The following is a 24,104-nucleotide window of genomic DNA, read 5'->3' on the forward strand; positions in this document are numbered from 1 at the left end:
CCCACACGCACCTGCGCTATTGACTCGTGCCCAGTCAAAAGCCCCCGCCTCACTTCGCTGCCCATGGCTTTCTGTGGGTCTGCGGTGCTGGGCTTTCTTCTCCCTTGCTCGTGAAGCCCCATTTCAAACAAAGCAACGTGCACGCCCTGCCTCGAGGGAACGGCATGGGGGTGGGGGTGGGTGTGGAGCAGGGAGGGAAACGGCCCAGCTGCTGTGAGAGGATGCAAAGGGGCAGGCAGCAGCGCTGAGACAAGCCTGGCCAAGGAACCCCTCTTTCCCCGCCAGCTCTGCAGCCGCCAGCCGCTCTTTCGCACAGCCTGGGCTCTGCTGCTGTCGCTCCGCACAAGCCCGCGGCGCGCGCCTGCCCGGGACCGGGCGGTGTTCGAACGCAGCCCGGGAGGAGCCTCGCGCCCCCGCCTCGCCAGGCGCAGGTGGTGGCGGCGGCGGCGTCTCAGTGAGCGAGAGAGAGCGAGCGCAGCCGCCCGCCCCAGCCGGGCTCATCAGGCGCGCGCTCCTGCCGGAGAGGGGAGGAGAAGGGAGCGCAGCGGCAGCTGTGACTGTATCGTCTCCAGCCACAGCCGGCGGCGGATGTGCCAAGCAGCAGCCGCTGCACCGGAGCGCCGCTGCTGAGCCTGACAGAGCCGCGGAGGAGGGGGGAGGAAACCACAGAGTGATCCAGAGACTTTGCCTCTCTAGTACAGGCGGTGGATGTGGAGCCAGCCGCTCCCCTCGCAGCCGCCGCCACCGCCAGGCAGTTGTCCCACGGCAGCACCACAACACAAAGCGAAGGATGCTGCAGCTGGGCAAGGTCAGGACCTTGCATTGAAGCCCGGGGGCGCCGCACACACCTTCCCCACCGGATTGAGGATTTGCCTTTTATTTGCTGTGTATGCCTGGGAAAAAGCAGGCAGGGTCGACGCCGTTCGGTGAGTGCAATTGCGATCGTAATGGTGCCAGGTTTCTCCTCTCCTGTTCTTGCATTATTTCTTCTGCTTCTGGTGGTGCTAACAAGCATTGGCTTTTGGTACCCACATTGCAAAGGTCCCTCTCTTTTCTAGAAGGCAGCTGTGTCTGGCTCTGGAAACATTGCTTGTGCCTTCAGCAGAGAGGTAACAAAGTGTATTATTTTTCATGTGCCTCCTCCCCCACCCCCCTTATACGTTAGTCGCTTGCTTATGTAGGGCATCAGCAATACTGGATTCTCTAACATCCTGCGATGATATACTCATTACAGCAGTGAAGTCATAAATATACGGGGGGGGGGGGGGGCGGGATAGACCCTGCTCTTCCATGTAGTCCTGGGCTGTTGTGATCCCTGTCATTATTCTGTTACTTGCGGAACGAAATTGAAATACTTAGTCATACGTCCATGTCAGCTTCTTCTGCTTCTTCCCTATATTGGAAACCCTTGTAGTCTATATTTAGAGGCATCAAATCGTGAGATTTCAGTGCAGCCAGCCGGGTTCTCGGGCAAATGTATAGTGACAATAAGTATGGGCTTTTCTTCTTTGGAACCAATGTCTGTGAAATATCCGGCTCGAGGGGGGTGGTGGTGTGTGATCTGCAATGTGATATTTGGCTGATCTATAATTAATGGCTGAAAGGAAAGATGCATTTCTCTTCATTTCCTTTTCCTTAGCCTTATTCTCGTGTGTAGTGTGCTTGCATCGATTGCTTCAAACGTAGCCTCCACTGAATCAAGTCACTCTAGAGGAGGTGCGGCAGCACTATTCTAGTTGTGATACGGATACTGGAGAAATAACGCTAACGAAAGAGCAGTTTAAAACACGTCTTAAGTTTTCCCCTTGAGAGGGTTGTGTGATGGGCGTATAAAACGTAAGAAACAAAAATGAGATGTCTGGTTACTCTGGTACATTTTATATTACATGTTTTAAATGTTAGGGCGTGATTTGCTTTCGCTCAGGAATTTATGATTAATCTTAGCGATTAATTTAATCAAGAAAACTTGTAGTCGTTTATCTTAAACAATTAGAAAAGGATAAGCTTTATTAAACTGCCAGGTATTAACTTTTATGAACTGCAGCAATTGCAGTTAATATTTATATAAAGCTCAAAACATTAATATGTTTTTTCTATTGACAGCGGCAAGAGAAGGGATTAGAAACTTTTTAGATTTCAGTTCTTTCATCATACATCATGTTTATATATAGTATGCAGATTCATTCAGTGAAAGTTCTTACAAGACACAATAGAGGGATTTTCCATTTTCAAGAAAGAATTGACTGTTGTTATTCGACAGATAAAAGACTGTACAAAATCATGTAGAACTGTATTTAAACCTATTGTATGTGCCTGTGAGACAGAACGAAGGAGAAAAGTCTTCTAAATACTCATTCTGTACAGTGTCTTTACTTTAAATGGAAGTCTGCAAAGTTGCCAAATCTCATTTTGGTCAGCTGTCTGTGAGGAAGAAAAATTATAGTGACCTACATTTGTTATTGAATTTCTTAATTCAGGTAACACACTTCAAACTACTCAGTAAATACAGTAGTTTTACTATAGAGTGAGTTAGGTTTAAGCAGAGGAAGCTGCTGAATATTCTCCTTATTAGCCCTTGACTCACAAAATTGCTTTAGAGCTTGCATGAATCCTTTTATGTTAGCAGTTTATTTGCGAAAGATTGTGAGGCCTGTGATAAATAAGCAAAACTTACACAATTTTATAAATCCTCAGATGGTTCTTTAAGACCAGTCCTGTGCCAAGTTTGTGCAGCTATCTTAAACCCATTTACACACTGTATATCTTTTCAGGCTTTGTATGCATACCCGTCCAAATAGGCAAACTGGAGAGAGAATGTCCATTAGATAATCCTTATTAACAGAACTTGATCAATGGCCCAGAACTGTGCTATTTGAGGCACATGATATGTTGAATGCTGCAATATAGAAACATGCGATCACATCTTCAGAGACAGTGCTTGCAGTCGGTTATATAAGAGAGATTTTGAAAAAAGGAGTAGTGGACTATGCTCCTGTGCACATGCCATAGGAAATACCCTTTAAAGCTACTGGTAGGCAATAAAGAAATCCATTTATTCCTGAATGTGAGTTGCATGTCTTATTGTGGATTACAAAGTAAAAGCATTTACAGAGCGGTCTATGGAAGTAATCTACAGCTACTGTACTTGAGGTTTGTTTCTCAGATACCTTAGTTGACATTAAAAGTAATAGACAGCACTTTAATGGGAATAATGAGCTTGCAACTTCTTTTAAAAAAATCTAACCTAAGGTAGTTTCATCTTCATGTAAGGAAGGACTTTGACACACAGCTGCACTGAATAAAAATAGTATGAGCTTTAACAAAAAAGTTTGCATAATTCTTATTTAAATAATTTGCCCCAAATCACAGCAATTAGCTTGATGCCATTAAACAGCAAAGGTGACTTGTTTGTTTCTTAAGATGCATGTGTAAAACTAATTTAATTATATTTTGTTTAGTACTAACAGGGGCATGGACCAGTTTATTTTAATGGGTTTTAAAAATAATTTTTAAAATAGGGCTGTAGATTGACATGTAAATGAAGCAGATAATACATTCAGCAGAGCTCATGAGTGTTCAATTTTGCACTAAATTTCATATACACTTTCTGCTTCATGGTTCATTGTGATATGATTTTTACAGCATATCAGTTACAGAATTTTCAGTTTAGCATTATTGGGATTTTAAATATGTATATTTCAATAGTGCTAGCAGCAAATACTGCCAAAATTATCAGTAGTCCAGGGAAAATTTTTTTGTTGCGTTTTGACATATTTCAGAAAACATGGGCTCTGATTTTTCTATTTCCTCTTCTTAAGATGATTACATTTGAATTAATAACATTATTTATAACATAGTATCTGCCCACTATATGCATTATATTTCGGTCACAGAATATTGCAAAATGCATCTATTGTCTGGATTTCTAAATAAGGTCTTCCAAAATTGACAAGTTTGGGACAGTTATTTTGCCAGTGAACTGCTTGCTAATAGACTTATAACAAAATAAATTATAATACATAAAAACTTTGATTTAATCATAGAATATCAGGGTTTGGAAGGGACCTCAAGAGGTCATCTAGTCCAACCCACTGCTCAAAGCAGGACCAATCCCCCAGACAGATTTTTACCTCAGTTCCCTAAATGGCCCCCTCAAGGATTGAACTTACAACCCTGGGTTTAGGAGGCTAATGCTCAACCCCCCGAGCTGTCCCTCCCCCTATTATTTCTTAATACAGTAATACAGATTTTATTTTTAGCAGAATTATAGGATGGTTCTTAAATGGACCATTTTATTTAAAATATGAGTGCCCATCCCCTGTGCAAAACTCATTCCTCCTACCAAAATCCACTTTTTCGGGAAGGCGGGGGCAATTAAGGAAAGCTCAATCTTATTTGGTGATGAAGGAGCTTCCAAGAAAGCCACTACATCTTTCCATCACCAACCTACTTCTTAACTGCAGTATTGTCCTCACAGGAGGGAGAATGTTGGCCTGCTACTCACGTGCTACTTATGTGTAGGTCTATTCTTTATGCTACTCACTTCTAAAATCAGGGTTCTTCTGAATGGGGCAGTCTTGAGTCCCATATCCCCTAAATCAATTCAGGTCTCTTCTTTTGGGGGCTAGTGGTTAGGCGTCTCTCTGCCCTGTTCATATACAACAGCAGTGGTCTCCAAAGTGGGGTGCGCAAGAGGATCCTTGGGGGTGCGCAGCAGGAGGACTGTGTGTGTGTGTGTGTGGTTTTTTTTCGGCAGTTCGGGCGGGAGTCTGAGCGACTTTTTGTTTTGTTTTTTTTCCATCAAAAATGGTAGAGCTGGCGCCGCAGGGGGTGTGTGCACAAATTTTTTTTACTGATGGGGTGCGTGATCAAAAAAGTTTGGAGACCTCTGTACTACAGGACCCAGGAAAACTTTCATTTAGTCCCACAGATATGTCATTCAAAAATCTGAAAGGCACTCCACAATATACATAGTTTTGAAATCCCTTCGTTCATTCCTGTGAGAACCACTTATCTAGTGGTATGAATGGAACATAAATGGATTGAAAGCAGATTGCCCGATGAGAACGATCAGCAGAGCAGTGGAGAAGTTTTAAGTTTTTGAAGTCTAATTCTCAACACAATATTGTATTTATTTGATCTGATTGGATAATCACATAAACATGGCTATATGTAAAAAATAAATTTTGAGTATAAATGGCTAGTTCATTATACCAGTTGCTACTTTGAAATATGTCTGAGTGTCAACATAATGGCTTTTATATTAATAAAGTATTAAATATGTCATAGATAAATAGTTTCTGGCAAATTCACTGCCAATCCATCCTAATGATTAATAAGCTGCCTGTTTTTGTTTAGAGAACACAATTACACTCATAACAGTAATTTCAGCACAGAGAGAACATGGAAAAGCTTGTATCATCCTATCCTCTTTGTTCATTGCATATATATCAGAGCAGTTTGTAGTTTCTGAAAAATAAACTTGTTCATAATGAAAAATATATGGAATTTGGAAGTCCTTACACTTGATGTTTGTAATACTACAAAGAAGAGCATCCTTCTAGTGTCTTTTTTTGTATAACATGACCCATATATATAATATTTATAAACATCTGTTTCATTTCAATAACCAGTATAAATTTACCATATACATAACTTATTGTTTTCTTTTCATCTTCCCAAACATTTGGCAGAAGAAGAGTGCATATTTCTTCCTCCCCTTGTGACAGTATCACAAGCTGCTGATGGTTCAACCACTCCAGGGCTCTCAGAAGCAAATCAGCACATGGCTTCTTTCTGAAAGGGAGAAGGCCTTCAATGGAAAGCCTCTTCCACTTTCAAATTCATATCTCTTCTTTTCCTCCTCCAAAAGATCCAAGTTATAACAATTTACTTGTGGCCAAAGAGAAACTTCTTGTTGAGATCATCAGTGCTGCTGAGAAGAAAAATCCATTCTATATACATAAGAAGTATACTATTTTGTTCAGTGATAGATGCAACAACAATTTGTATTTCAAGTAGTCCATTATATTTTGTTTCATTATATAGCATTAGAATATATCTTTTTTTAAGGCTGAGATTTTCAAAGGAGCTTAGGAGAGTTAGATACCCAATGAAATTCAATGGGACTTCGGCACCCAACCCCCTTAGGTTCCTTTGAAAACTCCAGCTAAACGGCCTAAAGGCTTAGAACAATTGATTTGTTAAACATCTTTTATAAAGTCTCTCATAATTAATTTATTGTTCACTTCCTAAAATATTGTAGCAATAATACCAGTTACTTACTTTCCATTACCTTGTTGAAACTGCCATCTAAAGTTTAGTCACACATCCGAACACTTACTGAGTGTTACACAACTGGTAAGATCCTGTATGCACCCAAAACATCCAGTGGGAGTTTTGGGAGTGAGGATTTGGCGTATGCATCAAATGCAAGTCAGAGTTCCAGATATTTAACTTACAGGACAAATGATGTCACTGAAAATGTTCTTGAAATAGAGTATTTCTAAAATTTGGGAAACTATCTATTTTTAAGAAAAAACAGAAATTGAAAACAAAATGTGTATACTCTGTAAATGTTGTTATAATTATTCCACCTACGTAGCAAATTTGACATTCATATAATGGGCCATTGAGTTCAGATTTGCCTGAGTAAAGACTGTAGGACGGGGCCTGTATGTGCAATTTCAGTATGCAATGTTCTGAAAATTGGATGCAAAATTCCATGAAAAATGAAATTCTGCCTTCAGGTGTTTAGTATCCATATATTGATGATTCTTGTCTGAAATGTTTAGCAGTATAAATCACTGGGCAGCAGTAAGTTCTTAAATGTGAAACGAATCCACATTTATTTCCAAAAAAATGTAAATGTCTTTACATTAATTATCTGGTATTTTCATAGTTTTAATAAGCAGATATTGTTAGATAATATAGTCATATCCCCTATCCACAAAATTCTGCCTTTTTGACACATTGGCTGTGTAGGTATATTAACATTTTAATAATTGTGTGTTGTCCTAAAGGCTGCAGTTTGCTTTCCAGTCCACAATACTCTGCTCTACTCCCTTCGCCCCCAGAACATGTATATTGGCAGCTCCTTTTTGCAGATAGAGTTTGGCTGTCCAGATCAAATCTGATCATGTTTTAGACTAACACTTACTTTTGCCCTGATTTGGTTCTTTGCTTACCTGTTTGTTTTCTTGGCACATGGGAAGAGGGCAGCCACTTCAGGTGCAGTATTTGGCATGAAAAATTGCATGGAGTCAACTGGGAGGATGGAGACAGGATCCTGACATCCAAGAAAAGTTACAGGAGGGAATAAGGCCCTAGATAATGCAGAGGTGGAAGTGTGTAGGTCCTTAAAGGTGCTTGAACTGGATTCTGAAGGGAAAAGAGGACCATGTGGGGTTTTGAGGAAGGAGATAATGGATAAATCTAATCAGCTTTTCAGAAATATTTAGGCATCTAAAGATGTAGATAGGCACCAAGGCGCAGATCCTCGAAGGTGTTTATACACCTAAACTTCCATTGATTTCAGTGGGGTTATCTTTGGGGATCTGGGCCCTAGTGGCATTTTGAAAAGCAATTATCCAGATTCGGTGCCTAATTTATATTGATTTCAATGGGAGTTAGGCACCTAGTAGCATTTTCAGAAGTGCTTAACTACATTTTTAGGCATCTAAATAGCTATGAACATATGTCCCTAAGTGATTTAGGGACCTAAATCTGACTGAAAGTCAGTGGGTATTCGGATTCTAAGTGATGCAGGTGTTCAAACACAGGACACTCAAATTCATACCCATTATCCTGTAAAATTCAGCTGTGTCGTATGAATTTGAGATTCAGTCAAAATCCACAAGTACCCATGAAAGGTGGTAGAATATGATTAAATTAAGGATCTTGCTATATCTTCTGCTCTTTCGTCACATTGTTTGAGGAGATCTTCCATCAAAAATATGGATGAGAAGCTACTTTAAGACCTCTGGGGTTTTTTGGGGGGTGGAAAGATATCAATGGGTCGTAAGATACACCTAAGCCTCTCATCGGGTCTCTAATAAAATTTTGAGGCACTCTGTGGATATGAGAGTTTAATTCAGGTATTAGGTAGTAACTAAAAATCAAATGCATGTATTATAGTTGGAATAAAGTAATATGATGCTGATGACATGGAGACGTATATGAATCATTCTATAATACATCTTTTATTTTGGGTGCCTTGTACTGCAGCAATATTTTATTTATTTTTGCTTATATGACAGTCAAAACTTAAAATATATCGATTGTTTGAAACATAAAAAATAATAAAGATACTATTTAAAACAAGTCTATAGTTTGTTTGGGGGAAGAGTTGAGATAGGATAAGGAACACATTTTATGCTTAAGTCTTTTGTCACCAGAAATTGAAAGTGGAATTTCCTTGTTTTCAAATTGTTTAGCTAGCTAATTGGTGTTTGCAAATTATGATAGTCTTTACTTCCATGATACACTATTTCTCAAGTAATAAAATATTGTTTCTTTTCTATAGCCTTAGATTCAAGGAACCCCTGAAACGAAATAGGGGTCCTGTGGAAATAGTAATGTATGACTGCATAGCTAAAACTTTATTATAGTGCAACATGTACGAGAGGAAATGTTAAAATTGTGCATGCACAATCTTAACGTTTTGGTACTGTTTGATTTTTTTTGTTTAGTTCTTTTTTTGCCATCTTAACATTCTCAACATATTATCAAAAGTAGTTGGTACACTAAAAATACTGAAGGAATCAATTGTTTATGGATATGTTCCTTTTAGGGCAAATAATTTCCCAAAGGCACTGCTATAAACTGCGGCTGCAGTATCTCCTAAGGATTCTTGCCTCAAAAGGGGGGAGTACTGCCAGATAGTTACATATCCACTGACCCTTCTGAAATCCTCTAGGAAAGCAGAGTGGGTCTCCAAGTGCTCTAGTCCGCAGGGCTGTGGGACCTCTGTGTGGGCTCCCCAAACCCCTCACCCAAGCATGGCAGAAGCAATAGGCTCTACTGTGTCTAGGGCCCTTCACACCTCCTAAGAGGGACAATGTGTGACAACTTGCCCTTGAGTGCAGTGCGTAAGTTTTTAAAAGTATTTGTGTGACTGGGTATGCTGAAGAATGCATCTAGTAAACCAAACGTGTAAATTTCTCTTGTTTTGAAATTTTTAATATTTGCATTGTGGAAAATGATTTAACCAGGGCTCTTTACTCTTTTTTTTCAGCTTGTGCGATATTATCGTGAATTTTACCATGCTTGGTGTTCCTCTTAAAACTCTAGCTACTTAAGTCATGTGCTTTTTTCAGCTTCTGTTTTTAAAAACAAACGTTTCTAATGCTGGTTTGGAGAAAAGCTTGAAAACATGACACCGCCTTCCTACTACCCCAGAGGCTCAAATTCCAGAAAGCAAATAACCCCTGTCCCAATTTATTACTTTTTAGAGTCTCATGGTTTTTAAACCGAGCTCACGGTAGTTTGGGCAGCGTTTTGAATACTTGGGGTTGACAGTATTGCTACCTAGGCTGTGGAATCCATTTCCCCAACTTTTTCAGCTTTCTACATGAATCAGGAGGATGATATTTGGCTCACTATGGAGAGAATATTTTTCTTAATTCCATCTTCATGAGGCCTCAACTAGATGAATTGCTCCTTAGGTTTTCTAATGCATTCTCCTATGTAAACATTCCTTTTTTTTTTGCATAGTATCCTATTCATTGGCCCATTCTGCAGATGTACAACTTTGTTCCCTCTCCACATATTACAGATAAAATTGGCTGTACTTTTAAGACTTTAGAGGTTGTGTCACCAACTACTCTCCATGTACACATATTTGAGATGGTCCTTTCCTGATTATTTATTTTACACATCCTGGATTTCATGCACCTCTTCTTTATCTTTATAAGAGCAAGGTACAGCATTGCACAATGCACTCAAGGACCTTAATGGGTTGTAACTGTAATCTCTTCAGAGAAAGATGGGCAGATAGATATTAATATGAATCATACAGGTCAAGTCAATGAATGTTTAAAATTAAAGATTGGTTTTTTTAGTTGCAGATTGAAACACAAATAATCATGTTACAAAGAAATACTTAATGTTTAACAGAGTCCATAAAATGATTTTTAGCATGCTTCTGTTAAATATAAGTCTTTAACATATGCTTAAGACATTCATGGAATGGAAATAAGTTTTTAACATAGTTTATAGTATTAAATTTTGTCTAATACAGTTTGAAGGCATACATTTCTGCTCAAGTTATGGAAGTCCATTAACCTCTCACTCTGCACTTTCTCGATGGCTACTAGGGTTACCATATTTTGTGCCTCCAAAAGGAGGACACTCCACGGGGCTCTGGCCCCGCCCCCAGCCCCGCCCCCTCCCCCCGCCCTAACTCCGCCCCCTCCCCAAAGTCTCCGCCCCCTCCCCTGCTTCCCGCGAACATTTAATTCGCGGGAAGCCTGGGCAGGTAAGGGGGGTGTGTGGGGGGAGGAGGTGCGGCCCAGGCTGGCCCCCCCGGCGGCTCCAGCCTGGGTCGGCTCGGGCCCTGGGGTGCCGGCCCTGGCCCCCGGCCGACCACCCCCGGCCCACCCAGCACTGCCGGCCGGCCCCCGGCGGCCCAGCGCACCCTCCCGGCCCCGGCGGCCCAGCGCACCCCCCCCGGCCCCGCGCACCCCCCCGGCGGCCCGGCCCCGGCGGCCCAGCGCACCCCCCCGGCGGCCCAGCGCACCCCCCCGGCTCCCGGCCCAGCGCACCCCCCGGCCCCGCGCACCCCCCCGGCTCCCGGCCCCGGCGGCCCCGCGCACCCCCCCGGCTCCCGGCCCCGGCGGCCCCGCGCACCCCCCCGGCGGCCCCACGCACCCCCCCGGCGGCCCCGCGGCCCAGCGCACCCCCCCGGCGGCCCAGCTCCCGGCCCGACCCCCCGGCTCCCGGCCCCGCGGCCCAGCGCACCCCCCCGGCGGCCCGACCCCGCGGCCCAGCGCACCCCCCCGGCGGCCCGACCCCGCGGCCCCGGCCCGGCACTGCGCCCCTGGACCCCGGCCCGGCACCGCGCGCCCGGCCCCGCGACCCCGGCCCAGCCCTCCCTCCCGATTTTCCCGGACATGCCCGGCTTTTGGGGATTTCCCCCCGGACGGGGATTTGAGCCCCCAAAAGCCGGACATGTCCGGGAAAATCCGGACGTATGGTAACCCTAATGGCTACAGATGCTAATTCTGCATGGTCACTTTCACAGTGAACATCCAAAAGACAAATAATGCTCCTCTTTCTCATTCAAAAGGAGCAGGAATGCTCTCCTGGTCTGCAGTCTCTCTGTGTTCTTTGGCTCTGTGCAGCAACAACTTCACTTTCTTTTTATTTGAAGAGTCAAAGGCAGAATGGCCAGACTCATCCATTACCAATGCAGTTATAAAACTGTACCTATGTGCCAGCTTCTGTCCCTTACTGGCAAAACAGATTGAGGTTTGCTCATTTACCTTTTCTACCCCTTCTCTGTGGATATTTTTAAATGAAATATGGTCAAGGCTACCTGAGATCACATTAACTGTGATTCTCAGCTCTGTTTTTTCCGCTTAAGCATGGTGACTGCTATTCTCTGAGGTCTCGTTGATGCTGTTTAGAGAGATTTGTGAATTCTTGGTTAGAGTGCATGCTGAATATTTAGTATTTAATCTTCCTAGTTTATATGTAAATAATATTTTAATATAGAAGCTGACTTACTAACCAGACTGAAAGTTTACCTTCTCTTGGTTTGTATAGGTTTTTTTTTTTTTAATTCTTACTTTCAGAATATCTTGTAACATGAGTTCAGCTCAGCTTACGGGGATTTTGCACAGCTTTATAAAATAAGGAACTGTACATGGTTTTTAACAAGATATCTTTCTGATGAGATGAAGCATATAATATATTTCCTCATATAGTAGTACTTGGTGCTTAACATTAGTCAAAATGCTGCATAAGCTTTAACTAATCTCAGAATGCTCAAACACCTTAAATCTCTGAGATGTTCCAGGCTAACTGGCTGTAGGGAAGCCATCTAAGTCTCTGAGTGCATCCACACTGTGACTTTTGTTGCTATTGGGAAGTTTTCCGGATGTGCTCAGTTGAGTTCCATCTCATGCCTTTAGTTTGGACCATATCTTTCCATGTATGTATCTAACTGAAGTATTTATAGATGCCACTTGCCATAGTATGTAGGTACTATCTACCCGAATACAATATGTTCTGGGGGTCAGGGAAAGTCCCCTACTCATAGGCACTTGCTAAATGACAACAACATTAATTTGAAGGAGGAGGTGGTGGCAGTGGTGGTACTCTTCTAAGGTCTGCCCACAAAATAAACTCCATCCATGTGAGTTATCAGAATACAACACTAGTCATAGGAGATTACACAGATACTCACATTACAGTCGTGCACTCTGGGCCTATTGACCTTGTCCTTCTTCAGTATAGTTTGAATATGCTCCTGGACTATGATAGGTTCCTTGGCATTTTCTCCTTTGTAATTTGGGTGGGGGAAGTGGTGGTAGGGTGGTTTTTTTTGTTGTTGTTTTTTACGAAAGCTGAGATTTATCTGGAGAACAAGCTAGCAACTTCAGAGAGATGCTAGTACACCCTACTGCTGTGTACTGGCCCAATCCAAGCCTTCAGTGATGAAAGAAAAGGAAAAAAGTGATTGTTTTTTCTCCTGTTCTTACATATTATACTCAAACTCATATACCTGAAATAATGGTAAAAGGTTAGTTATGGTAATGAGACATACCTAAAACTAATGTCATGGTAGTTTTATGTAATACAGATGCACCATAATTTGCCTCTGACTCCCATTTTTAACAGCTCAATAATATGCATGTACAAGGTCACATTTTCTGCCTCTTTCGTGCTACAAAGGGAAATCACCCATTTAGTCTCTTGTTGGGATCCCCGTGATGGGTTGGATCACAGAAACCCCTTTGGGACTGCCACCCAGTGTGCTGGGACTACCTCTGAGCCCGTTTTCCCTGTTACCTTGGGACTTCAGTACCTTGCCTTGTTTGAGCCAGACACTCAAACAGGGATCCAAGTCTGAACCATGACCCCCCCAAGCTGCAGACTTAACTGAAAACAGTTTAAGAAGTGCTCCTGTCTCCAGCACTCCGGTACCCAGCTCCCAATGGGGTCCAAACCCCAAATAAATCCGTTTTACCCTGTATAATGCTTTTACAGGGTAAACTCATAAATTGTTTGCCCTCTATAACACAGAGAGAGATGCATAGCTGTCCCTGGTACAGTCCTTGTTCCATTCACGTGGTAGCTAGGGGATTTCTCATGACTGCAGCCCCCTTTGTTCTGTTCCACCCCTTTATATATATTTTGCGCAAGGCAGGAATCCTTTTTCCCTCTCTGAGTTGCCAGCCTTCCTTCTAAATAGAAAAGCACCAGGTTAAAGATATGATCATGTCACCTGAACTGGAATCTATGTAACTGTAAGACCTCATTACCCACTTGCCAGCACACAGGTATACAGGAAGACTTACAAGTAAACAAAGCCATTTAAAACCAATTGTCCTGGTTAATAGGAGCCATCAAGATTCCAACCCACCATTAATGGCCCTCACTTTGCATAATTACAGAGTTATATTTCATATTTCTAGTTTCAGATACAAGAATGATACTGTGATCGGTGTCGGTCCACCTATCCACTAGGGGGCGGTGGGGAGCTACGACGTCACTGGCCGGCCTGGGTCACACCTCTGCCACTGGGGAATTAGCGGCGGGAAGGATGCCAGCCAGTGTCTGTAGCGTGCCCCATCAGGTAGGGGAGCGCCAGCAAAGGTCCCGGCATGGGTCGGCCGGGTAGGGGAACGCAGGCCCACCCTACACCACTGCGTTCCAGCCCAGGGCCCTGACAGTGGCAGAACAAGGGTCCCGCCACTGGGTCAGCGGGGTTGTCCCGCTACATAGACTCACCACTGTGCAGCTCTGTCCCTGGGCTACTTCCTACCCGATTGCTCGTCCGAATCCCTCTGGTCCCGCCAGTGCGTCAGGGTAGTCTGCTGTTGGCAGCTCCAGCTCCCCCTTGGGCTCAGGCTCCTCCAGCTCATCCCGGTTCTCGGCTGCTGGCAGCTCCCGCTCCCCCTCCGGCTCCTCCAGTCCCTCTGGGTACTCGGCAGCAGGCAGTCCTGGCAGCCCCAGTCCTTCCTCCAGGTGAGGTTCCCACTGGTCCAGGGCCTCCCCAGCATGGCAGCAGGGTCTGAAGGGAGCAACCCACGGTCTGCATCTGCCTCCCTCCCTGGTGCTGCCTTGACTGAACTAAGGGCCCTGCCCTTTATACTTCCTGTTCCACCTCTCCCCTTCCAGGGGGTGGAGCGAGCTTGGCCTGGCCCCGCCCACTCAGGCTGAATGAGCGGCCCTTTACCCTCAGGTTCGGAGGGCAGCCACCCTGGCTCCCTACAGATACATTTATACAAATAGGATGAACATACTCAGTAGATTATAAGATTTGTAATGATACCTTACAAGAGACCTTTTGCATGAAGCATATTCCAGTTACATTATATTCACACTCATTAGCATATTTTCATAACATCATACAGAGTGCACTGTCACACCCCCTACAGTGGGAGAGTCCCCTGCAGGCATAGAGAAGCTGCAGCCAGCTTCTACAAGTTTCTCACCAAACCACCAGCACAGAGGACATGTAGGGCGCAAGGGAAGCTAAATAAATGGGGGGAGGGTTTTTTTTGTTTCCTCCAGATTATCTTGTCCAATTGCACCTTGTATTACTTCCCTTACTGGATTGCAACACTTATAATTAGCTGGCCACTAAAATACCATTTGAAATAAAGAAGTAAAATTTAGTTTCTGTGTAGAATTTTTATGCTTCCCCAAAACAAATACTCTGTTAAATAAAATAATGGATGCCAGAAGAACCTGGAAGAAATGAAGTAGTTTTGCTAAATAAGTATGTGCTATGCCATACATGTCATTAAAAAAGTGCACACAGAGAAAAACATTAAAGTATTTATTCACAGGCTAGGATATGTTAGGTTGTATTTGGCAGAGAAGATATGACTTGGCTCTTTATTCACCTAAAAACTATAACTGTATGGTCCATAAATTGACATTATTGGGGAACAGGTATAATTATGCCAACCAAATAAATATGGGCATGTAGATACTAACCTGTTTAATGCTTGTACAAATATTTAAGGAGTGATCTGTGCAGGAATGTGTATGAATTCTCCAGACCTAACAGTGAATCTTAAAATATGTCTCTGTTGACAGGAACACTCAGAGAGACTACCAGTGGTCTAACAATGTGATGGGCAACTCTAAAGCTGTCAATAGAACTTCCAGAGGAGTTTGTCAAGGAGCCAGAGGCACAGCAGAACATCCTCTGCTTTACAATCACTGCTTTATAGTTGCTATCTAAAGTAGAGCCATGGAACACTGTGATGCTGTAAATGGCAAACCAGAACAAGAGGCATGGGGGTGGGGGAGTAGGCAGTTGCAGTGTTGTAAATGGCACAGGTGGATACTAATTCAATCATTTAACTTCCTGATTTATATTGAATAGTGTCCCAATTTAAAAACATGTCTTGACAATGTATGTTTCTAAATGCATACCTTTTAAATAACAAAACACCCTATTCTATTAGGAATCCTTGCATTGTAATGTGCAAATAATGTTTGTTCTTGTACTGTTTATTCCCTTTGCCTTGTATTTGGGTAGCCAACTTAATCTGATGCATTTTTCTGTTTTCCAAAGCAAAAACTGAGGTTACGAATATGTTGATATAAAACCTATGGTGCTGTCTAACACTGCTTAATCAGGAAAACCTGCCATTGAAGCAATGGAAGTTTTTGCCTGATAGAGAATTTCAAGATCAGGTCCTAAATCTGTCTGTATATAGTTAGATGTCACATTTTTTAATCAGTTCTCTGGCATTTTTGTTCTGATGTGAACAAATAGGTTGACAGAAGCATTTTCACTTTCAAGATGTTTATAATATTTATATCAAACCTCTACAATTTTTATTGATAACTGAACCACAAAGATCTAAGGTATATCTCCAGGTTCCTTTTTTCTTTACGTCTCTTGCCACATTCCTTTAGTCACATAAGCCCCCTCAAATAAAAAAGCAACCATCTCTTTTCAGAGCTTGTATGCAAAAAACACATCAAATTTATATATAACATTTTGGAGTTAGGACATTCATTGTAATTGTGGATGGATGTTCATGGGAGTCAACTGCTAAAATTGTTCATCTGCATATGACAGTATATTACATAATGCTTATAATAATGTGGAAATATTTGGCACAGAATGTATAGTTATTACATTTCTTCTCAATATTGAGTCTGATCTTGCGCTCGTTGAAATAAGCTGCAAAACTCCAACTGATTTTAATGGGAGGTTCATACTTCCCAAGTAGTCCTTCAGTCATGAACATTATTTTGTTTTTATTTATTTCGCTATTCCTGTGTGATTCACTACTTAGTAATTCAAAAATAGTGTCTTTTTTGTACAATTTTTTGTATGAAAATAATTTTGATGTGGCAAACACTTGATTATGATGTAATTGAATTAATGAGACAGGAGGAGCCAGTATGAGAACACAGAAGGTAGTTTCCATTTAGGCATATAGGTTTTGCTACACTGGATCAGATCACTGGCCCATCTAGTACGGCATTCTGCCATCACCAATATCTGATTTACCAACTGCTTCCATTTTGCCATGCTCTCTTTGGCCATGTCTACGCTGCCACTTATTTCGGCAAAACGTATGTCACTCGGGTGTGAAAAAACATCCCTGAGCGACATAGGTTTGGGCAGCGTAAGTGGTAGTGTGCCCAGCACTGTCGGTGGGAGAGCTTCACCCACCAACATAGCTACTGCCACTCATTGGAGGTGGTTTAATTATATCGATGGGAGCGCTCTCTCCTGTCAGCATAGAGATGCTACACGAGAGATCTTACAGTAGCAAAGCTGCATCGGTACAGCTGTGCTGCTGTAAGGTCTCTAGTGCTGAACCTTACACATTCAAACATTGTCAGCCCCCCAATATCAGGAGACTGACTTAAAAATAATGAGATTTTTTTAAAAGACGTAATATTTTTTCTTTGTTGCCTGATTTCTGAAAATCAGGCAACAAAGGTATATTGGGGTACATGTTCAAGTATTTTCTCTGCAACTATGAGGGTAGTAACTTATTTTTTAAATGAAACCTGAGATTCTCATGTAGCTGAAGTTCCGTGGAAGCTGGGTTTTGAAGAAAATAAACATTTTAATGAGAAAATCTTTTAGAACGTTTTAGTGGTGTTTTAAAATAACTTTTTCAAAGTTCTTTGTGGATGAAACTGCATTTAAGAGTTTATTATAAAAAACAGTATATAGCTGTAGAAATTTTTGTGAGTATGTACACACGCATACAGAAGGAGACAGAGCAGGTGCAAACGCAAGCAAATGTGTTGAGATATTTCAACATGCGCTTTGGATGGCCAAATAACTCATGAGTTCTGAAGATATGACTGAGTCACCCCAGATGAGAGTCAATAAACCTTTTATGCTGTACCATCATGTTCTATATATATATGTTATAGAAAAATATTTTTAGGAATATTTGAATTTTAAACAAATGAACTGAAACCCTTCCCTCTATCTCCTGCCACTCCACTAAAAAAACAGCAACCCCTCCTTTCAAATCATTAGGAGGGGGTAGCAGATGAGGTTTAGAACAACCAGCACCCCCAGCTTCCACAATGAGTTGGGTTTCAGCTAAATAGCAGGACTGAGTTACATCTGGAACTCAGAAGGGCCTCACTCGGTGTAAGGACTTAGGCTGATGCCTATTTAGCTGAAGGGTGGCAACACTAAAATATCTGTACTATTTGAATTTGTACTTGCAAAATTTAAGAAAAGATGCAATAGTTCTAGTTCTCTCTGTTTTCTCTCTTTTTTTTTTTTTTTTATTAACTGGTGATTCCATCCACAATTTTTTGTGATGCCATCTAGAAGATTAGAAACATGTGGTGATGTTTTACAATACCACAACCTCTCAGATGTCTTCATGTACAGTGTGGAAGTATTTATGAAACACAGCTATACAGTTGACATTTCACAGGAAGAAGAGTTAAAAGTAAGAATGGGATAGTGTTCCCTCTCCCTCTCCTTGTTTTCATTTGATTAATTTTTAGATCTTTATCTGGAGGATGACTTATACTGCTAAAAACTGAATGAATTGCAGAGTATTATGTGACAGGTTTCAGAGTAGCAGCCGTGTTAGTCTGTATCCGCAAAAAGAACAGGAGCACTTGTGGCACCTTAGAAAAAAGGTGCCACAAGTACTAATAAATTTGTTAGTCTCTAAGGTGCCACAAGTACTCCTGCTCTTTTTAGAGTATTATGTGGTGTGCTTTGATGCTTTAATTTTTGTCATGGTAGGTGTAGAGTAGAAGAGTTAAAAAGGATCTCTGTTTAAGCTTCATTGCTGCTGTGCTAGAAGAATTTTGGCATTAAACATAGCATATGTGTAATAGCTCTTGCTTAGCATTCATAAAAATATAACAACTGCAGAAAGCAGCATTATCGCCCTTTCAGCTTTGAATTTGGTCTAGTATGCTTTTGTTTTTAAAAGAAAATAGGTGCCCCATTATAAACAGTGGTTTCTAAAATGGCTTAAAATGATTTTACCTTGAAAATAATGGTGTTTGTCTATTAATGGATTAAATATTTTTATGTAATAAGTTTTATGCTTTAAAGATAACTACACCACTTTATTTTTTTTATTTTTAAACATGATGGGTTCTTTCCTACTGTCTGCCATACTGCAGACACTACCACACATCTTAAAAAGTAGCTGATTGTTTTTCTCTCAAGATCCTATGCATGGCAGTATGCATTGGATATTAGAACTCAGCTATAAGGGTGAAATTCATCCATGGTGCTGAGGGCCAGTGCAAAGTCCTTTGCTTCATGTAAACCTTGTGTAGGTCAAAGAGGAGTCATGTCCTCATAGGGGTACCTGTGCACCCTCTCTGTGCCAAAAAAAGTGTCTGTATGCTGGTCTCTCATATGCTTTGTGTGGAAGGCTGCACAACAAAGTCTATCATCACTTAGGTTTGGTCCAGACAAGAACTTATTTTCCAGAATACTGGTGCTGAGTGAATCATCAGCACATAGCATATCATTAGCACTGTACAAAGAATAATAAGAACAATCGTCACAGGTACACTTCATGAATGTCTTCACATACAGAATGGAATATGGCCATATCCTTCTCTTCAGCCAAAAGAAATGTGCATATTTGGAAAACCATGTGCTGTATATTCATTAACTGTTTTGTGTTTAAAGATGGTATGCAAGAGTGAAGATGGGGTGACGACAGCAGTGACAATTTGTCAGACTTCCTTAAGCAACTAAATATGTTAGTAGTAGTTTGTTTGTACTATAGTGTTGTCCAGATGTCCCAAACAAAACTAGGACCCCATTGTGCTAGGCACTGTACAAACACAAAGATTCATACATTATAAGGCCAGAAGGGACATTGTGTTCATCAGGTCTGACCTCCTGTGTAACAGAGGCCATAAGACTTCCTTCAATTAATTCCTGTTTGAAATAGAACATTCCTCTTTGGATGTTTTTCTATCTTGATTTAAAGCTTTCCACATATGGAAAATCCATCACATCCCTTGATAAATTATTTCCTGTTTAAAAATTTGAGCCTTATTTTGAGTCTGAATTTGCCTAGCTTCAGCTTCCTACAATTAAATCTTGTTATACCTTTGTCTGTTACACTGGCGAGCCCTCTATTATTAAATTTCTGTTCCCCGTATAGATATTTATAGATTGTGATCAAGTCATTCCTTTACCTTCTCTTTGCTAAGCTAAACAAATAGACTTAAGGAGCACAATCACTATAAGGCATGTTTTCTAATCCCTCTCCAATTTGCAAGGTAATAAGAGAGAGTCTTTATCCTGAAGAGGTCACAAGCTAAGTAGACAAGGTTGGGAGAGAAAACAGGCACAAGGAGGTGTAATGACTGGTCTAAGGTCACGCCACAGCTGGGAATAGAATTCATGTCTCCTGAATTCCAGCCAGTGCCCTAGCCACTTGTTCATGCAGCCTTTCCTAGTTTGTTTTGGAACAGGGAGTTAAAGTGAAACCTTATAGAAAAGATCTGAGATCTTTGATATAACTCCCCCAAATCGTTTTTTCTTGCTTTCTACAATTGTATGTCCACATTTGTCATCTCTATACTGCCCATAAATACATAGCTGGTTCAAAATAAATTCTTTTGACAAGTTTTCTTAGAGCCTCAAACCACTATTATGTAAATATAAATTATATTTGTCATGTCTTTTTTTCCAGATAGAGTGAAATTGCAGTATGCACCAGTCCTGCCCCCATTGAAATCAATGGCAAAGCCCCTATTAGAATCAATGGAAGTAGAATTTGTAACCTTAGATATTTTTCTTTTCACAAAAGAAGGCAATGGCTTACTGGATATGATCACCTGTGCTCTCTCAAAAAACAACAACAACAAAAAAAAACCATAAAATGGGTGATGCAGCATTAGCATCCCGTTTTTAGAATTCTTCGGGTTAAATGTGTGCACAACTTGATTAAAAATAGAAAAAATGCAGTAAAATAAGTTGGTGTCTGTTTTTCAACATACAGCAGTGTAAAATACTGCCCTTGGGATAGAAAAGTTACCTCGATGGTGAAATTATGATGAAGCTGACAGAATCTCAGTAAACCTTTGTCTCTGACTTTATTTTCTGATCCACTAATCCAGGATCATGCTAAAATCATCAGTGATTGACAGTTAGCATCAATAATGAGAGAAAATTAATGGCACCCTCTGGAGGTTCTAATCCTGACTTGCCTCTGACAGGAGTTACATTTTGTTCCTGTTCCTTCCAGATTGTCTTCTTACTTTTATTATTTTTAAGGAGTCCCCACATTGCAGGGGAGGATTGGGACATTTCTCAGAACTAAGATTCTCTACCTTTCAGTCTGCATGAAACAAAAAAACAAGCTAAAACTAGTTCTTTGCTTTCTCTTTTTGGACCCAATTTAAGAAAACCAAAAGTGCATTGTACATCTCCTGGAGCAGAGTAAGAATTTCAAGAAAATGTCACTTTGTAGGTACCTGGAGAGCAGTCCAGGAATATGGGATACTTCTCACTCCCCCCAACCTGCCCCCCCCCACAAAGATAATTTGTCGAAATGAAATGGGAAGGTGGACTTTTTCCATTATTCACCTAGTTTATTGACTAGAGTTCAGTTTATCTTCCTTTTGTGTCTCAAATGCTGAACACTCTAGGGTTTTAGAAGTCTCACCACAATGAAAATTTATAAACCGCACTTGGGAGTCTAGTAGTACCAATCAGTTTAGTAAAGCTCCAAGAGCATGCACTATATGATGATTAGTGGGCAGATATCCACAGCATTGGGATAAATCATGTTTTCTGTAAGTTTCTCCAAGAGCTTCCCTTTTCACACCAGCTACACCTTGAGCTGGAGCCAACTGCACATTAAGTATTAATGAACTTTCACTATAGTGTTGAAGTGCTAAATACATTAATTTAGATTGGCATAGCATTGCTCAAAGATGACATCATAATGGACTTTGCTTCTGTTAAAAGAAGAACAGGAGTACTTGTGGCACCTTAGAGACTAACTAATTTATTAGAGCATAAACTTTCGTGGACTACAGCCAATCAAACCGGAGTTGATTGGCTGTAGTCCACGAAAGCTTATGCTCTAATAAATTAGTTAGTCTCTAAGGTGCCACAAGTACTCCTGTTCTTCTTTTTGCGGATACAGACTAACACGGCTGTTACTCTGAAACTTTGCTTCTGTTGCCATTTCCAAGTTCTACGAGGTTCTGCTGACTTAATTTTGTGTGTGGGCGTATAAGTGTTAGTAGTTTTCTTTTCCTGTGGTGGGAAAGCTGTGGCAGAGAGATGGATTTTGCAGTGTGCTCTGAAAATGGATAGGCTTTGTCTCAGTCTTATCTTTTACAGTAGATTGTTCCATAGTTGAGCATCTTGACTCTGCGCACTTTATCTCCTGCTCTCATGAGCTTTGTCCTAGGCTTCATTACCTGTGTTTTCACCCAGGAACGTTTTTCTTTCTGACACTGCTTTTGCTAGGGTATGGCATTGTCTGCTACTGGTGAGAAAGAGAGAGAGAGCTGTGCCTCATCACCACAGTGGTAATGATTGATCCCATACCATCTTATGATATATCTCTTACTGGTCTGACATATTTAATAGTAGGGGGCACCATGTAAATACTTTGGGGAATCTTCACCTTTCAGTCACAGAGAGGAAGTCCAGTTGCTCATCCCTATCCTCTAAGATCTATCTGAAAGGAATTAATAAAGCCATCTTATAATTACTCTGTCAGCCTTGGCCAAGTCCTCTAGGTAGGTAGACAATACATTGTGGTTGATAGTCTTACAGGCAGCTGATAGGTCCAGAACTATTAACTTGGATGGTTGTCCCCTGTCTGTGGCTGTAAGTGTATTCACCTTCAATGCTACTATTGCCTTTTCCATGCAATATTCTGGTTTGAAGCCTGAGTGGGAGAATTCTAATACATGTGTGAAGAACTGGTTTGTGCTGCAGGAACTGGTTTATAACCACTCTCTAAATATGCTTGTTTGAAAGAAAAGATTGCACACAAGGGCAATGGCTTATCTTCTCCATTTTAGGATTTTATTCTGATACTTATCACCGTATTATCTAAGCACTTTCCTCATACAGTGAATAGCAATAGTGAAGTCCTTAGTGGACTCACAGGTCATGGAGTCTCTGGCTCCTTTCCCTTTTTGAAAAAAGTAAAATATCTGCTTGGGATGGGCTTTTTGAAGGGAGGGAATTGATAGGAATTTGAAATTAGAAAGGGTGTTCATATTGTGAGCATTACTTATGTTGGAAAGGCTTTCTCAAAGAGGAAGTTTTTGCAAAATTTTGTAAAGATGGTCAGTGTGATCTATAAACTCCTCAGTGTCAACTGGCAAGTGGGTTACAATAATATCCTGATTCTGGTATCTACATTCTGGTTCATCAAATAATATAGTGAGGTCTTAAATAAAAGCAAGGGTCACACTGCTCATTAACACCTTTGTGAAATGTATGTACAGATACTCTGTAAGGTGATATGCATATTGAAAATATATTTCCTTGAGTCAGTATGAAGGCAGAGATGACAAACAGATTTCTGCCAGACAAAGGATATTTAATTACCTGTCTCTGTCGGTCCGCATGTCAATTAAGCATTGTAATGCTTACACAATGGGGAGCTATTTACATTTGAAGTCAGCAGGTAGCATGTGACATCAGTAAGGAGGCAGCACACTGGAGAATGAGCTATAGGGGGTTATCCTGATTCTGGGTATAGACAATGAATTTCAGAATGTATAAGGAGAAGGTAACGAAGACTCCCCTTTATCCTGGACCTAGGAAGTAATCAAGCAGTGTGATTACATTAATGAAAACAGGACCTCAACCTTTTGGTTTAAATGATGCAAGGACATTTGGGGTGAGAGAGCCTTATTTAATTCCACTGTGGATCTAGGGACAGAATAGGCCCACTGCTCCTTCTGCATGTCATAAGAGGCAACCAAAAGGGGGCTGCCTGGAGAGGGATGGGCTGCACCAGATTAGAAATTTGCCCAAGACACACCATATGATGAGCAAGTCAACCATGTCCATACCGGATTGATCGCAGCCCAGGTTAATAATGACTGGGCCATCTGTCTCCCACCAGGGCGGACATGACAAATATATTGCTGGTGTAACCCCAACAAAAAGGATCCGTGGAAGAGATAACATCACCATAGCCACATGGAACGTAAAAACATTGAGACAAATAGGTAAGTTGAAAGAACTCGCGTATGAAATGGAACAATACACCTGGCACCTCCTAGGAATCTCTGAGGTCAGATGGAAGAACTTCGGAGAGGTATTAGCGGAAGAAGGCCATTTACTCTATTACAGTGGAGAGGACAAACATGTCAACAGCGTAGGATTTCTTGTGCATAAAGATATCAAGAATTCAGTATTAGGATGCCGCCCAATGTCTAGCAGGTTTATTTCCATC

At 41.4% G+C, this 24,104-nt stretch overlaps 1 protein-coding gene across 2 annotated transcripts in view; it reads left to right on the plus strand.

Annotated features, from left to right (window-relative positions):
* Positions 1-253: 253 nt before the first annotated feature.
* CTNND2 (catenin delta 2) overlaps positions 254-24,104 on the plus strand; it is a 1,183,216-nt gene continuing 1,159,365 nt past the window's right edge. Inside the window, exon 1 of one of the 2 annotated variants that reach the window (XM_054019141.1) lies at positions 254-926. In XM_054019141.1, coding sequence (XP_053875116.1) covers positions 890-926 — 37 coding nt within the window. In that variant the 5' untranslated portion in view covers positions 254-889. The remainder of the gene's footprint in view (positions 927-24,104) is intronic. The other variant, XM_054019142.1, reaches the window with a different exon arrangement.

The sequence above is a fragment of the Malaclemys terrapin genome, chromosome 2 (assembly GCF_027887155.1).
Source record: "Malaclemys terrapin pileata isolate rMalTer1 chromosome 2, rMalTer1.hap1, whole genome shotgun sequence".
Classification (NCBI taxonomy): domain Eukaryota; kingdom Metazoa; phylum Chordata; order Testudines; family Emydidae; genus Malaclemys; species Malaclemys terrapin.